Source organism: Lampetra fluviatilis, chromosome 5 (genome assembly GCF_964198595.1).
Source record: "Lampetra fluviatilis chromosome 5, kcLamFluv1.1, whole genome shotgun sequence".
NCBI classification, from domain to species: domain Eukaryota; kingdom Metazoa; phylum Chordata; class Hyperoartia; order Petromyzontiformes; family Petromyzontidae; genus Lampetra; species Lampetra fluviatilis.
Window position 1 is genome coordinate 3,652,176 of NC_136279.1, and position 16,256 is coordinate 3,668,431.

The 16,256-nt window shown below is 45.9% G+C and overlaps 1 protein-coding gene across 4 annotated transcripts in view; it reads right to left on the reverse strand.

Annotated features, from left to right (window-relative positions):
* Positions 1-16,256, reverse strand: part of LOC144932431 (synaptotagmin-2-like) — a 302,182-nt gene that overhangs the window by 24,042 nt on the left and 261,884 nt on the right. For all 4 annotated transcript variants that reach the window (XM_078856484.1, XM_078856486.1, XM_078856488.1 and 1 more), the window contains one exon: positions 1,643-1,760. In XM_078856484.1, the coding sequence (XP_078712610.1) occupies positions 1,643-1,760 (118 nt within the window). The remainder of the gene's footprint in view (positions 1-1,642; positions 1,761-16,256) is intronic.

Here is a 16,256-nt window from a genome sequence, read left to right on the forward strand (position 1 = left end):
TATACGGTAATGAGTTCACATTTTGAGCAATGACCATTTTTCAGTAATAAATGATGGATGGGTGACAGATTGTGAGTAATTCCATGGTGGGGCCGTTGAGGAGAGTTTGACATTAAAAAACTGTTTGGGATGAACGCTTTTTGTTCAGAAGTTATTACATGATAAGCCATTCAAGTCGAATGCGTCTCCCTACTGCGGACACTCCACAAAGTGATACAAATTTTATCGACTCTCGAGGGATGATGATGATGAGGCGAATCGATTTCCCCCCCCCCCCCCCGTCGTTTTCTCGTGAGCTGAACGGCTCTGGCGCAGTTCGACACGGCGGAGAGAATACGGCAATTATAAATAAATGACATTGACAGATTTTTAATAAAAATATATAAATAAAATAATATCTCCAGAAATGGAAGTCGTAAATTATAGGGAGCACTTTAATGTCAAGCCGGATTAAATATTTTGAGGCCCAAGGCCAAACATAAAATGGACGCTTCTTTATCTCGAACGCAGATATATTACACCCTAATGGCAAAATAATAAATCATGTTGAACATTAAAAAACAAAAGTTCAATTCATAATAAAGTTTTGAGTCGCGAAAGCCTACGCGTTAAATTTAAATTCGACGTTTGTAAATTTTTGTTTGAGTTCCTGCATCCACAACTTCGCAGGGCGTGAATGGTTGTTGTCTTCTGCAAACGCTGGCCCTGCCATGGAAATGTGGACTTGCCGCAGGGCATTAATCGAGATGAACACCACCCCAATCTCAATTGAGCATGAAAACACTTCTAGTTTTGTTTTGCGATAAAACTGGAAATCAGCTGTCTACTATTCCCTCACGATGCACTTAAGCTCATTTTACTCTCGTGCCTGAACTCGTTTCGCCATCTGTCCAGGTTTGACCTGAACAATTCTGACACTGGCCGTTGTGTTCGGTTTGTAAGAACAACACAACTAGGACAACATCAGCTTCTCATTTTAACACCATTTGATTTTTACTCTCATACTGTCTGGGGATTTTTTACAGATAATGACTTACCTCCCCCAATTCTGCCACAGTTTGGCCTCCTACCCCACCTCACACAGACATCCTTCTGTTCCTGGTATCCTGGTCCGACCACTCCCCACCAACCCCACAACCACCGCTACACCCTCTCCCGCCACCCTTCGCGAACTCTCTTTGTCCCGATGCTCTACCCCCATGCTTGTTCGTTCTTCCCAGCTCTGTGTCCACGTGTGACGAGACCGCGAGGGAGGCAGGCCGAGCCGAAAGCCCGAACCCGCCCACTACGAGGTCTCTGCCAAACGGATTCGATGCACATCAGCCGACGTTCCGTTTGCATTCGAACTTACCGCCTTCGGCGTGACCGCCGAGTCGAGAGGCCGAACGCGCGGGGCGCTCGCGCGAGGGTCGCGGGGCGCTCGCGCGAGGGTCGCGGGGCGCTCGCGCGAGGGTCGTGGGGCGCTCGCGCGAGGGTCGCGGGGCGCTCGCGCGAGGGTCGCGGGGCGCTCGCGCGAGGGTCGCGGGGCGCTCGCGCGAGGGTCGCGGGGCGCTCGCGCGAGGGTCGCGGGGCGCTCGCGCGAGGCTCGCGGGGCGCTGGCGCGAGGGTCGCGGGGCGCTGGCGCGAGGGTCGCGGGGCTCACCGGAAAGACCACCAACGTCCATCTTCTTCAGGTTCTTGGCCTCGAGGACGACGATGGTGAGCTTTCCGGCCGTGGGGACGTAGCGCAGGGAGATGCAGATGTCACCAAGTTTCTCTTGCTGCAAGCGTTCACGCGCGCAGACAGAAGACAGAGATCCCCCACCCCCTTTTAGCCTCGACAGACTTTTGGGGCAAGCGAGCGCCTACGAAAGTGTCGGAGCGGCACACGAGGGGGTTCGCCGGCCGCCTTTCGATCACCCATGTGCTACTGCAGAGGTGTATGGATGTTGACAGGATGCACACCTTTGATACAGTGATTTGGTCATGAAGACACACGCACGCGCACAAGACAAAGGTCTTCCATTAAGTGTGATGAACTGTAGTGCTTTTAGTGAACATCTATTAAGGCTGGCATTAATGTATCATGCCCATCTGCCTTTACCTTCCCAGTATTGATACTGGTTGAACAAACTTGAACCTGAAATGAGATTCATCTTCTTGGTTCTTTCGGTATAGTCACGTAGAAGGGAAATAAACAGGTCTGTCGGGAAAACAGCGTCAGACGCTGTCTTCCCGACGGACCTGTTCTTCACCCGAGGACGGCTGCTTGCGTTGTGGCCGAAACGTCGTGAGAATTATTTTGTAATGTTTTATTTTTATTATTTTATTATTTCCATTCTACGTGACTTTACCGAAAGAACCAAGAAGATGAATCCCTGCAGTCACCAAAGCTTTAAATCGAAAACTAAAAAGAGATTCTGATGAACACACCAATGATGAAGATGAACCGCTTCACAATAAGAATATTTGTTTGTACTGGAGTAATCCGATGAGCTGTAAAGCTCTTTTTCACAGATGTCCAGTAGGGGCATGTGTTCAGAAAGTTCCACCAACAGGCAATACAAAAACACGATAGGAGTGCAAAGTTTAGGACAGATAAACAAAAAAAACGATCTTAGTCATCATAGTTGTCAACCCATACGGGTTACCCGTATTCTTGTACAAGGGAATTGAGTTTTCGGGGTCCATACTGCGTATTTGTTTGTGTTTCTCCCTTGTGATGGGACTTTGTAGGATAAACGTTGAGATTTATAAGGGCACGGGGTGACCAATAAGGTTTGACCTGGTCTGATAAAGGGTTAACAGGTATGTGTCATAGAGACTTTAGCAGCGAATGCTGTTGGATCGTAGACACACACAGACACATTAAGAAGGGGACGCGTGCTGAGCTCCACTCACTGTGGTTACAATAACAAGAGCATTTTTTCCCAGAAAAGTCTTCCTGAATTTTAGGAGGATCCACTTACATACTCAATGATTCCCACGCGGCGTGTAACCAGAGTAACAAGGGAAATAATTGGGGCATGTGACGGGGATAACACTTAGAAATCCAAGGACGATAGGTCAGCAATGACGAGTAAGATTACATGCAAAAGGGCATTTCTAGACGGCCAAAGGGAATGACTGCGACCATTGTATCGGTCCTCCCATCATGCCCTGCATGTCACGTGACATCCCCCATTGCGACTGCGAAATTCACGTTTCCGTCTGATGCGTTTCTCGTCGTTTACGGAAAGTGTTAGAAATGGATTACTGTCACCAATCTGGTTGGCACCCTGTCATCTACAAGCACTGGATTACAGACAGGTGCCACTACGCCAGTATTTAGGAAAAAATTCTCTTGGGGTTTTTTGTCACACAGCGCAACTGTCAATACAATTCAAGCAACGGTGGCTCACAAGTGACGGCATCACAATTACCCCCTCTATTTAAGATCGAAGCATGAGGATTTCTCCACTAATCTGGCTGTCGCCTGTTGATGATTGTTGTAATTACTGGCGAAACGTCGTACTCGAATTGCAAATGTTGTGTGTTTACTCTCCCAACACAACGGTGTTGCTGTGCTCGTAACGAATTGGCACGTTTTGTTTACGTGGCAAACCTTACTTATTGGTGTTGTCGGGTGATAGCGGGTTTAATGACACATTTATATTCACGTGATCTTACCCAAAAAAAACGGTGCTATGGTGGTTCTCTGTTCGCAAATATTTAAGGGATAATGTCTGTATGAGTTGTGCGCCTTTTGGCGTCATCTGGTCCAACACCATGTGAGACTAGGCTCTAAGAAAAGCTGTCTCGGGTGTGGACCAATCAATTTCAAGGACAGTGCATTCATTTTCAGAGTTGTGTTTTTTTGTTTGCATTTTGACCGCAAGTGTTGTGGTTAATGCAAACATGATCCCTTGGATAAAGGTGACAGTGTTGTTGCCAGTTAAAAGGGTAAAACCCTATTACTATGTCTGTATGGCAGTCCAGGCATGATGAACCATTTCTGATATCTCCAAGATTGATCACGATTGTAACAGTATTCTATGGTAGGAGGCAGTATCACCAGAGCATAGGCAGTCGTGGAAAATCAACATTTTCTCATGGTGGGGCCAGTATCACCAGATGACATGCACAGTAAACTGTTGTCAATGGTCCCTGGTTGCTGTTTCTCCTCTGCTGTCCCTCAAGTCTGCATCTCCCTTTACCCAGAAATCCACGCCGACGCATCTCTGTTTCTGTCCACATAATAATGAAACCTCCTATTCCCCCAGGATCCCCATGTCCCATGACTTTTCGCAGCATCTCGAGATGCGGTCGCATCCTCGGCACCGTATAAATCCGGACTGCATTTGATTGTATTATTTTATTGATTTCACGAAGATAATGGGATCAGATGACCCCGAATGTGATTTGAACTCAATGCCTTTGTATTCTGCGTCGGCCTCGCATATAAAAGCGCCACTTGGGTAGATATGTTTCAATAAATGCTGATAAAGTGCTACACACCATGCAATGTTGTCATCAGGAACATTGTGCATTGTGTGCGTTTGTGGGGAGCGGTCGTGTAGCGTTTTGCGCGCTACGCTATGAACCTAGCCACCCGGGTTTGATTCCCGCTCATGGCCAACACCAGTTACGATTATCTGAACCGGTCCTGGGCCTCCCCTAAGTGGACTCAGCCTCAAATTAGTACCTGGTGCAGTGTGTAAACATCGTCACTAGGGAGACAAAGGCGGCCGGGTGTGGCGTTAGCCATCCACCCCCTCGTGTGCCGTGCCAGCCTACATAGGTGCTCGCTAATAGCACTTGCCCCTCAACAGTCTGTTAAGGCTATATGGGGGACCTTTGTCTCTGTCTTTGTGTCCCTGCGGTGAATATGTGGCCATGAAGCTAACATCTCTGCCTGGTGCACTTAAAGAACAACACCTTACGATCAGAATGCACGAACACTGCGAGAAGCCCTTTCACGCAAAGTATAACCGTCGTCAGTTTTATTGACCACATTTTAAACATGGTTTAAAAAAAAGTCTAAATTAAATTGGTAAAAAAAAAACGATTTGATAAATTCGCCGATATAAAATCAGTACAAAGCAATAACTGCCTATTTCTCATTAATTCACGTGAATGGTTTTCCCACTAAAATTTGTATGCACAAAAACAAAACTCAAAGAACGGAACGCTCTGTAAAACACGTTTATAACGTGTCCATTTGAATGCGCAAGACACATGGAGTGTTTATTTGGTGCGTAAGAGACACAGGATACACATTAACGTTGCATGTATATTTATATATGTAAAACGCCTATTTTATGCGCGGGATGTACCAGAGAAGCCCATCTTATCTGCAGGAGAAGCGGAATGGCCGTGTCCGCGTTTGGAAATGCCTCCTCCCAAGCCGACACGCATTTTTCTTTCGCCACGCTGTTTGTCATTCCTTGACAGTGCATCCCATCACATCGGCACTCTCCAAAATGCACGCTTCAAATAGCATTTCAGAGTTGTGGGTGGGAGCGTGGGAGGAGGGATGGGTGTGGGGAGGGTGGCAGCAGGAGAAGGCCGCTGAGACTGCCCTTGTCTTGCAGCTGCTAGTGCTGCCTCCTATTGTTGTCTGTTGCTCCCTTACATCCTCTAGAGAAATCAGGGTGCCGGGGGTATGAACGGTCAAAAAAGTTTTGAGAATGGGATTTTTTTTGCTTGTTTGATAAAATGCGGCCTTTGAACGCGTGTGCTCGCACTCGTGCGCCATTTTGTTATTTTTCGATGTAATACGCGAGAGCAATGTAAACACGCAAATTGTTGCAAAATTAAAATGTTACGTTGAGATGGTGCTACTTTGTTTTAAAGCCTCTAAGTTCTCAGAACGATTTTCGATGGCCCCCCTCGCGAAGACAACGTCGTTTGTTTAACACGCGACCAATATCATTTATAACACTGTGTAACAATTTTTTTGTTTTGTTCTTGAGTAGTAAGTGTTATTTCTTAATTGCTTACGCCTCAAAAGTACAGAAAGTGGGTATTATTCTCTACAAACTTTGCTATTGTGATCAGGACAGTGATATTTTGAGATTTACATATTTTCCAGAACATTCCACATAGATTCGGTGCTGAGTAAACTTGGAGTAACTTCTAGAACATTCTAGAACTTTCTAGTAATATAAATAGTAGTAAAAATCCAGGGGCCTTAAACCCACCAGTTCAGTTTAGTTCCAGCTGCCTAAGTGGATACATATCTGCTTTTTTCTGCGATGGCATCAAGAGGCTGCAAGCATCCGGCAGATGCATTTGCTATGTCTGCGGCCAATTTCTGTTTAAGCATCTGCTAAGGTGTGTATTTTGCTGTGCCTTTTTACACCTGATGAGGGAGGATTGTGTTGCCTCCGAAACGTCGTGATTTAATTTAGTTGTTTTCATTTATTTTATTTTATTAATTGTGGGATGAAATTTTGCAAGTCGCAGATCAGAGGAAGTGTCACCAACCTTTTTGCCGCTTCTTCACCCATCAAGATGGGCTCTGCTTCTGCTACAATGTGACCAGTCTGTTCAAGGCAATCAGAATCGCCTGTAACCAGAATGAGTGGCACCTCTTCATTGACAGCTCATCCAGGAGCCTCAAAGCCATTCTGCTCCATAATGGTAACAAGTACCCGTCTCTTCCCCTGGCTCACTCGGTGCACCTCAAAGTGGATTACAACAGCATCAAAACCTTGCTGGACGCCTTGAAGTACGATGAGTATGGCTGGGAGGTCATCGGAAACTTCAAAATGGTGGCATTCCTGATGGGTCTCCAAGGCGGTTTTACCAAGTTTCCCTGCTATCTTTGCCTTTGGGACAGCAGGGACACCAAGGCGCACTACCACAGGCGGGACTGGCCACAGCGGACCGAGTTCTCTGTGGGGAGGAACAACGTCAAGTGGGAGCCACTGGTGGACCCACGGAGGGTGCTGATGCCACCACTGCACATCAAATTGGGCCTTGTGAAACTATTTGTCAGAGCTGTAGATAAGGAGTCGGCAGCCTTCAAGTACCTTCAAGACTTCTTCCCTAAGCTGTCTGAGGCAAAGGTCAAAGCCGGTGTTTTCGTCGGACCACAGATAAAGAAGATCTTGGAGTGCAATGAATTCCCCAAGAAGCTCACTCGTAAGGAGAAAGCAGCTTGGAACAGCTTTGTCGCAGTGGTTCGTGACTTCCTAGGCAATCACAAGGTCGAAAACTACGTGGAACTGGTTGAGACTGGTGAAGAACTACGGCACAATGGGATGTAGAATGTCCCTCAAAGTCCATATCCTTGATGCTCATCTCGATAAATTCAAGGAGAACATGGGAGCGTACTCGGAGGAGCAAGGCGAGTGCTTCCACCATGATATACTGAACTTTGAACGCCGCTATCAAGGACAGTATAACGAGAACATGATGGGAGACTACATTTGCGGGCTGATTCGTGAAAGTGATTTACAGTATAATCGTAAATCTCGAAAACTATTCCCTTCTAAATCTTTTGTAGTCATTTTTGTATTAATTTAGTATAAATACATGCACATTTTCATTGATATGTTTTTTTTTCTAACTTCATGTGAACGAAAGGACACAATTTCGCCCGTTTTCTCATTGTAAATAGGCACATTTCAAAATATCACTGTCTTGGTCACAAAAGCAAAGTTTGTGGGGAATAATAGCCATTTTCTATACTTTTTAGGCATAAGCAATTACGAAATAACACTTACTACCCAGGAACAAAAATTGTGTTACGTAGTGTAATATAGTTTTTTTTTTTGGGTTAGATCCCATAAATATAAATGTGTCGGTAAACCTGCCACCACCCGACACAGCCAATTAGTAAAGTTTGTGACATGAACAAAACATGTCAATTCGTTGCTAGTGCAGCACACCGGTGTGTTGGAAAGAAAAATCTTTGTTTCTCAAAGCTGACATGTAGCAGTGCACGCCAAGCTGCATTAAGGCGAGACGCGAATGCCAAATGAAGGTTTTCATTTACGTTGAGTGATCGATTGCGGATATTAACCATGAATATTCCACTCAAAATAAAGGTCTTGGGAAAAACCTCAAACGAATCTACATTTGAAGTTTTCGTGACTGCAGGGATCCATACTCTTTGGTTATTTCGGTAAAGTCACGTAGGTAGACAATAAAATAAATTAAAGTGATTACATTGAGTAACCTCAAACGAGTTCCAAGACTGCGTGCGTTTTTCTGCAGGAGGCACCTGCCGTGGGCGATTTTGCCAATTTCTTAAGGCTTCTTTTGTTGTTGCTCGTCAAGAAAGTTGCAGCAATGCACAAAATTGTCATTTAATTGAGGAATTAATTCAGTATATAAAGCTTCAAATAATGCGGTTCACTCCGTGACATATTGTGCAACCCTTTCGCAGTCAAACTCTCCAAAAAAGAAATAAGCTAGTCTGCTTAAATATCAGCTGCTTAGTATTGAACAACACCTCATATAAATGTGTGTGTGTGTGTGTAAGAAAGGTTAATAATTTTTAATTATAAAGGTACAAAATAAAAAAAAACTCCGGCGCCTTTGGGCTGCATTCTGCATCGGCTCCGAAAACCTTGAAAAAGGAAAGGTCATAGGCACTTGCGCAAGGTCTTTTCCCCAACAATAATTCAAATTGGAACTTTAAGTTCCAAATCGAATGGAGCCAGTAAATCTCATTTCCCTGCTTGTCAAGATGACAAGAGCAACCTTTTAAAAAAAAAAAGTGGCAACAGCTTTGGCAAAAAAAAAAACCAACGGAGCCGCCGCCGACGCGGGCAGCTTGCTTGGCGAGCAAGACGGGATTTGATCTCTTTGGGCTTTCGCCCCGTCCACATCGCGTGACCTTATAAGCCCACGGAGTTGTTCTCCCATCGTGCGGGTCGAGGGAACCCAACAATGCGTGGGGAGGTGGGGGGAGGAGGGGGAGAGAGAAGAGCGCGTCCCGTTTCTCTGAAAAGATTCGGAAAAAGGGCCCAGGCCACCGTATTTTGGCGCTAATGGCGCCAGTGTGCAGACTAATCCAACTTACTTTTCCGAATGCCATTGCGCTCGACTTATCAGTGCGCTGCAGGCCGAATTACTGGACGGCGTGGGAAATAGGGGTTAGGCTACGAACTTTTATGTATGTGTGAGCGAGATACGGAACGGGGAAGTTTTTAATTTATTTTTAAATGCAGTAACTCGTACTATACAAATGTGAATGTTGCTTTAACCTCCGGTCAGGAGACAACTCGGAACATTGTCTCTGGAGTCTACAATATTTACCATTACCAGAGGTGTGGACTCGAGTCATGTGACTTGGACTCGAGTCAGACTCGAGTCATGAATTTGATGACTTGCGACTCGACTTGGACTTGCATAACAATGACTTTGTCCCACCTATGAGATGTGGACTCGAGTCATATGACTTGGACTCGAGTCAGACTCGAGTCATGAATTTGATGACTTGCGACTCGACTTGGACTTGCATAACAATGACGTTGTCCCACCTCTGACCATTATTAGCGAGTGCCTATTAATGCGAGCACAGTATGCGAGGTGGTGGTGTGGTCATCACCATGCCTTTGCGTCCCAAGCACTGATGTTTACAAGTCCCAAAATGTACTCATTTAAGGTGAGGACACACCGAGGATTAGTTTTGATAATTACCCCCGATGTTAGCCGTGGGCAGGAATTAAATCCAAGTTGCCAGGTTCATAGCTTCAACACTGCGCCACTAGGCCATGGCCCTTCTTCACGCATGCACACACAAACGCACACGCCCACATTCACACTCACATACACACATGTACTCGCACGTACGTGTAGATTTACAAATGTTCACGTGGAGGACAACACGTAGATAGACGCACACACTTGTGACAGAAAATAACGTGATTATTACGTTTGTAAAACTGTCAAATTAGACATTCAACTTATTAACATATTGTTTTCGAACTCCAGCACTCCACGACTAACGATCCATTACTGTGGCTCATATATAATTGATAAACAACAAGACTAAATGTCCTCACGCTCAAACAAATGGTGAATGATGATGGCATCCCAGTCTTATAAATACGGGTGCATAAAAATAGTGGAACGTGATGTTTTTTTTTTGTTGGCTCTGAAAAGAAAATTCATTTTTACAAAGGGCAATTACAACATTTTAGTGGCATGGCATCTCCGAAAGCACGGCATATAGTCCCAAACAAAATTTATTGTTCCTCCTGAAATATGTAATTTATTTACTTTCCAACGATCAAACAATCAATATTTACGCTGATGCACTGTTACATTTTTAACGAGCTCAAGATATCAGATCGAGGAAGGGCATGATGAAGCGCACAATAAGCTAAAGCCTTCACAATGCTTGAATCGCAGCCTTCTCATCTCCTGGCTCATCTTTGATTGGGACGTGTGTCGGGGCCGGTCCAGGGTTACACTTGGACCGTAAGGGCGCCACGGTGGCGAGATGTTAACGATCTCGCCTGGTATGCAGGAGGTCGTGGGTTCAATCCCGACCATGACAACTGTATATTTTTCGAGTTTACATGTTCTCCGCGTTGGTTACGTGGATTTTTCTCCGTGTCCTCTGGTTTTGCCCCTCCACGTTTAGAAACATGCGATTAAAGGATTTGGCTGCAAAAACAATCAACGTGATAAGCCACTTCGTTCACCTATCATTTGTAGCCAGGTCGCTTCTGAATAAGAGCTCCATATAGCTCAGTGGGCCTTGCCTTGTAAATTAAATGTTTTAATTGGAATCAGTGCTGCTTTGACTGTGCACTCCCAGAAGGCCATACGGCTGATGGGCTGTGCAAATATATATTTAGATTTAATGTGGAAAGACGGATATTTGAAGGATTGTCCACCTCGTTTACTTTGATTGGGATGTGTCTTTCTTGACTACAATTTACGGCACATTGCTGCATATCTCTACCTCAACCATTTACCAACTGGCGAAACGCCATCATGCAATCACGAGGCGGCGGGGGGGGGGGGGGAGAATTAGCGTTGTGGTTATCGTCGCAAAAGACTATGATGAGCTTCGTGACTTGAGTTGCATTTTTGACCATGGCAAGTGATATCCAAACTAGTCCGGGCCACGCCTTCATTAGCCCCGTACTGACCAGCGTGGTGAAGTATAATCAAACAACCCCGATGAGGCATGGTTAGGCCTTCATTCAGAAGTGATGTTTTCTTTAAATCAATTTACTTTGTAAATATTGAAACACACAAATATGAAATATGTATATAGCTCAACTTTTGAACATCAGCTTTGATTTCTGTAAAATATATCTTAATAGTCTGTCTGAGAGGTCTTCCAAAAAAGCCAGAGGCAGTCCGCAGCAAGGGAAACATGGATGCAGTTCACCCTCATTAGCACTCATCTGTGAACCACGTCCAACTACGCACTGCCAATGAGCGCCCCCGAGTGTTTGTTGAGTGCTCATGATGGACTGTGAGGCATGTCCACCGGTGAAGCATGCCCAGATACAAATTGACAGGTCAAAAAATTAACCCCGTAAAAACAAAGTTTTTCACTATAAATCCTTTATATGCGTGGCGGCTAGAGTCCTCTCGTCCTCTGGCTTGAGATGGCTGCCACCTATGGGTCAGATGATTGTCTGCCAGCATTAAGCAATTGGTAATTAAATATTTTTTTTACCTAAACAGTGTAAAATTTTTGGAAAAAATGTTCACGAAAATTAATTGTCACGCACAACGAGTCTGTGTGGAAAATGTCAGCTCGATTGGATCACGGGAAGTGGGTTAAAAAACGACCGAAAGATTTGCACGGTCGTAAGCAAGCACGCAAGCAAGCACACAAGCACGCAAGCAAGCAAGCGAACTTAATATAAAAGATTTAAAAGTGAGAGGGTCTGCTCTCCAAATTCACTTCGTCCATTCCTCCATCCGTCTCATCCACCACGCCGAGTTCAACCAAAAGCTCTGCAGGAAAAATAAATAAAACGCTTCTCTCGGCGGCGATTCTTTGCTCGTGCCGTTCGTCTTTGGAATTCCCTTCATACCGTCTCTTTTTTTTTCCCCCAAGCTCTTATAAACTTATTAGATTCAAGAAATGCAATTTACATTGAGCAATTTATACCTCCGATAGTGCTATCTGAGCCTTTGGGAAAGCCCTCAGCTGATATGTAATTTAAAGAAAATTCTCTACGGGTGGCCCTCAGCCAGTGGTGGAAATTCCACATTCTTTGAAGCAGAATTTTTAAGTGGTTAATGTCTAATTGCGAGTGAGACACGCTCGCCGCCGCGAGTGCCACTCAGCCAGACACCAGCAGCAAGGCCCAGAGTTTTATATGGGTCCTCATAAAAGCTCATCAGCGAACCATACCCAGCTGCAGGCTGTCAAAGAGACCATTGAGTGTTATAATGGCTTTCAATGGGGCTCATTTGTGAGCCGTAAAGAAGGAGCAATCATTAGGGTTCATTATCTTTATAACGATGATTACCACTACATTTTTGTTTGGCTCTGCCGACTTTCCAATCGCACTTACCAATCCTGCTCCCAAAGACCTCGATGGGGGGGGGGGGGAAGTCTTTCTCGTCAAATGCGCACAACAAACATCTGCCACTTGTCCCAAGCATTGGCTTGCCAGTTTTAGCCAATCTCACAATGAACACAAGCAGGGGCCCATTATGCGTTTGTTGTTGTTGTAGTATTTATCTTGTTCGCTGGTGCATTCAGCTTCACGTCATGAGATTAAAACATTTCCACTTGGAACTCTGAGAGCCAAACAGGGCATGGCAATGTGTCACGAAACAACTGTGGAAGAGGATACTGCTGGGGCCTAGTTTTGTATTTTGGTAGAAAGGCAGTTTCTGCTAAAGCTTGGCAGAAAACACAATTTGCCGCTAATTTTGGTCATTTATCTACAGTCGCGCCAACTGGACTCTGGGGCATTATTATTATTATTATGACAATAAAACCAATAAATTAGTCTTCAAATAGCTGGACAGGCCAACTAATTGAAAACCCACATCTACATGTTGGGTTCTGTGTGCATTTGGATGTCTCTGTGGTTACAGTGATCAACATCCAAGATGAAACGCTACAACAGTGGTCGTTGAATCCAAACTACCGGCTCGTATGCATGTACGTATGTTGAACTTCTGTCGCATTGGACGTGGCCTCCACCATAGGAACGTGGAATTCTCACCACTAACCCCGGGTGCAACCACATAGCAGGGCACCTTCTCGTGCTCACTCGAGCTGGGAGACACATTGGCTATTGACTTTTGTTTTACAACCATTGATGACCTGGCTAAGTTTACCTGGCTAGGTCATTCGCACCTCTGATTAGCACGGCTGGCTAAGTACGGTGCGAAAGAAGTTTAACGTGCATACACACACGTCGGCTTTCGCGACCAATATTATTCATAATAAAGTTTTTTTGGGTTAGATCGCGTTATTTATAAATGTGTCGCAACCCTCCACCGCCCGACACGGCTAATCAGTAAAAAATGTGTCACGTTGACAAAAGACAAATAATTCACTACTTTAGCCCACCGTTGTGTTGAAGAGGGAATCCACAACATTTACAATTTTGTCAACGTGACACATTTTTTACTGATTGGCCGTGTCGGGTGGTGGAGGGTTGCGACACATTTATAAATAACGCGATCTAACCAAAAAAAAAACCTTTATTATGAATACATATACAGGCACGTAAGTTCAGAACCCACGACACATCGATTTAATCACTGAAAACTGGATCCCAGATTCCAAACCCAAGACCTCAGGAGGCGTCACAGCTCAGCGTGCCTTGGCATGGGGCATTACGAAACGTCCAGAGGCTCCCTGCAACCTGGAGCCCATTGGCTTCTCCGGTGACCCAGTTTTGAGCTGGAATTCCTGACCAGCTTTGCAGAGTCAGCTTCATTTGATTTAGCGAATGCCTTTTACACGTGTCGTACAGTTAATAGGGCCAGATATGCAAGAAATTTTAAGAAATACTCATGCTTGCCAATGTTATTTATTTGTTTGAGTAGACGTCAGCTCCACGTAGCCACAGAGCCACGTGACAGCCTCCCTCCTCCTCCAGCACGTGCAGGACAACAACAACAACCACCACCAGGACCACCCGGCACGCCCTGACAGTCTTCACGTTGCGGAGACGATGGTGCTCCATCGGTCTCCTGGCCTCTGGCACTCACACGGGCCGAGCTGTCGTGGAGCGGCCGCACGATTGAAAGCGGCGCACACGCGCTGGCCCCGGCCACACCGGGAAGCGATGCGGCCGAAGCCCGCTGGCGCCTTGGGAGGTCGCCGGTGGGTTCGGTTGAACCGCATCATTAGCGCGCGTGGATCCCTCCTCCCTGTGTTTGCAATTTCGAGAAGGCGTGGGTTGTTTGTGCCGAAGGGTTTCTCGTGCCGGCCCGGACACACACACGCACGCACACAGTAGTTCTCCATTGGGGAACAGACGTCGGCCGGGGACCCCTCTGTGTCCCATTACCGCATCAGCTGCCCAAATCTCTGCCGCGGCCAGTCAGGCTGGGATGGCGTGAGAGGGGTATCCCTTGAAAAAAAAACACCACTTAAATTTCGATTTAAAGCTTTCGTGACTGCAGGGATTCATCTTCTTGGTTCTTTCGGTAAAGTCACGTAGAAGGGAAATAATAAAATAAAAAAAAATAAAACATAATAAAATAATATAATATAATAAAAATAAATAATATAATAAAAATGTGTTATTATGTTTTATTTTTTATTATTTTATTATTTCCCTTCTACGTGACCACTTAAATTACGAGGGGGTGTTGAGAGAGCGAGAGTTTGAGGTGTAGGAGAGGGTGGGAAAGCAGCGGCGGTGGGGGAAAGGAGTTTGTTGCGTTCATTAAACAAATGCTGCGAAGATGGATTCATCTGGTAGGGCCGTTGGTCGATGGATTTCACATCCAAAACGGTTGCCTTGCTCGTTTATTTTTAGTTGGCGTGTGCGCTCGTATATCTGTGCAGTGTGCAAATGCACGGACCGTACGTGCGCGCACGTGCACGATACGTGTGTGTGTGTGTGCCTGTGCACGTGTGGAGAGATATATGAAGTAACACATTGCGGGAAGTCAACAGTGGCGCGTCTAATTGACAGCTATCTCAGTTTGTATGTTTACGTACAGCAAAGACAAAGCTCCCCCCTATTGCCTTAACAGGCTGTTGGGGCAAGTGCTGGTAGCGAGTAGCACCTATGATGGACGGCACGGCGCATGCTGGGGTGGGTGGCCAGCACCACGCCCGACCGCCTTTGTCCTCCCAGTGGCGATGTTTACACACCGCACCAGGTACTCATTTGAGACTGAGTTCACCTAGGGGAGGCCCAGGACCGGTTCAGATAATCGTCACTGGTGTCGGCCCTGAGCGGGAGTTGAACTCGGATCGCGAGGCTCGTAGCCGCAGCGCAGCGCTAACCGCTGCGCCACCGCTCCCCACGTGCAGCGTGCACATTGATTCGCACGATTTGTTAACAGACAAAAAAAATAACCTGCCGCCTTTTACTCGCTTTTATAATCCTAATCTCGGCATTGCAGAGGCCCAATCCAATGAGAGGCACAAGGAGTTTGACATGAATCACCGAGCAAGATCCAAGTGGAGATTTGAAATTGGGTGCCCGTGGGGAACGTGACCATTGTCCAGGCGCACGGAATGCCGGCTGGTGACGGTGTGTTTAGGCCACGTGTCATTTTGGATGTCACCGATTTGTGGGCTGGGTCCCGCAGTGCGCTTGCAGCCACCTGCGCTGCTGCACGTGGACGAACGAGGCCCCCACAGTGGGGGGAGGGGGGAGGACCAGTGGGGGGACCTTCCTCCAATAGAGGACAGATGATGATGGTGACGATGATGATGATGGTGACGATGATGATGATGGTGACGATGATGATGGTTATAATGGAAATCATGATGATGGTGGTGTTGATGATGTGGATGATGCTGGTAATGATGATGATGCTGGTAATGATAATGATGCTGGTAATGATGATGCTCATGATAGTGGTGATGATGGTGGTTGTGATGATGAGTTTGATGATGATGATAGTGGCGATGATGGCGGCGATAATTCTGGTGGTGATGATGATGGTATCGAGTCAACCTTTGAGCCCGATATTAATTCACAGCCCTCCAATTGCGAATCGGGCATTCTGACCTTGTTGCCATCCAGCAGAATAATTTAGCACATATTTTAACATCTTGAAATTAAACACCAAATATAAAGCAGGGGGATTAGCAGAGAAATCAATTAATAATGACTCACGCGCCTTTTGTTCGTATGTACGCACCTGAAATTAAA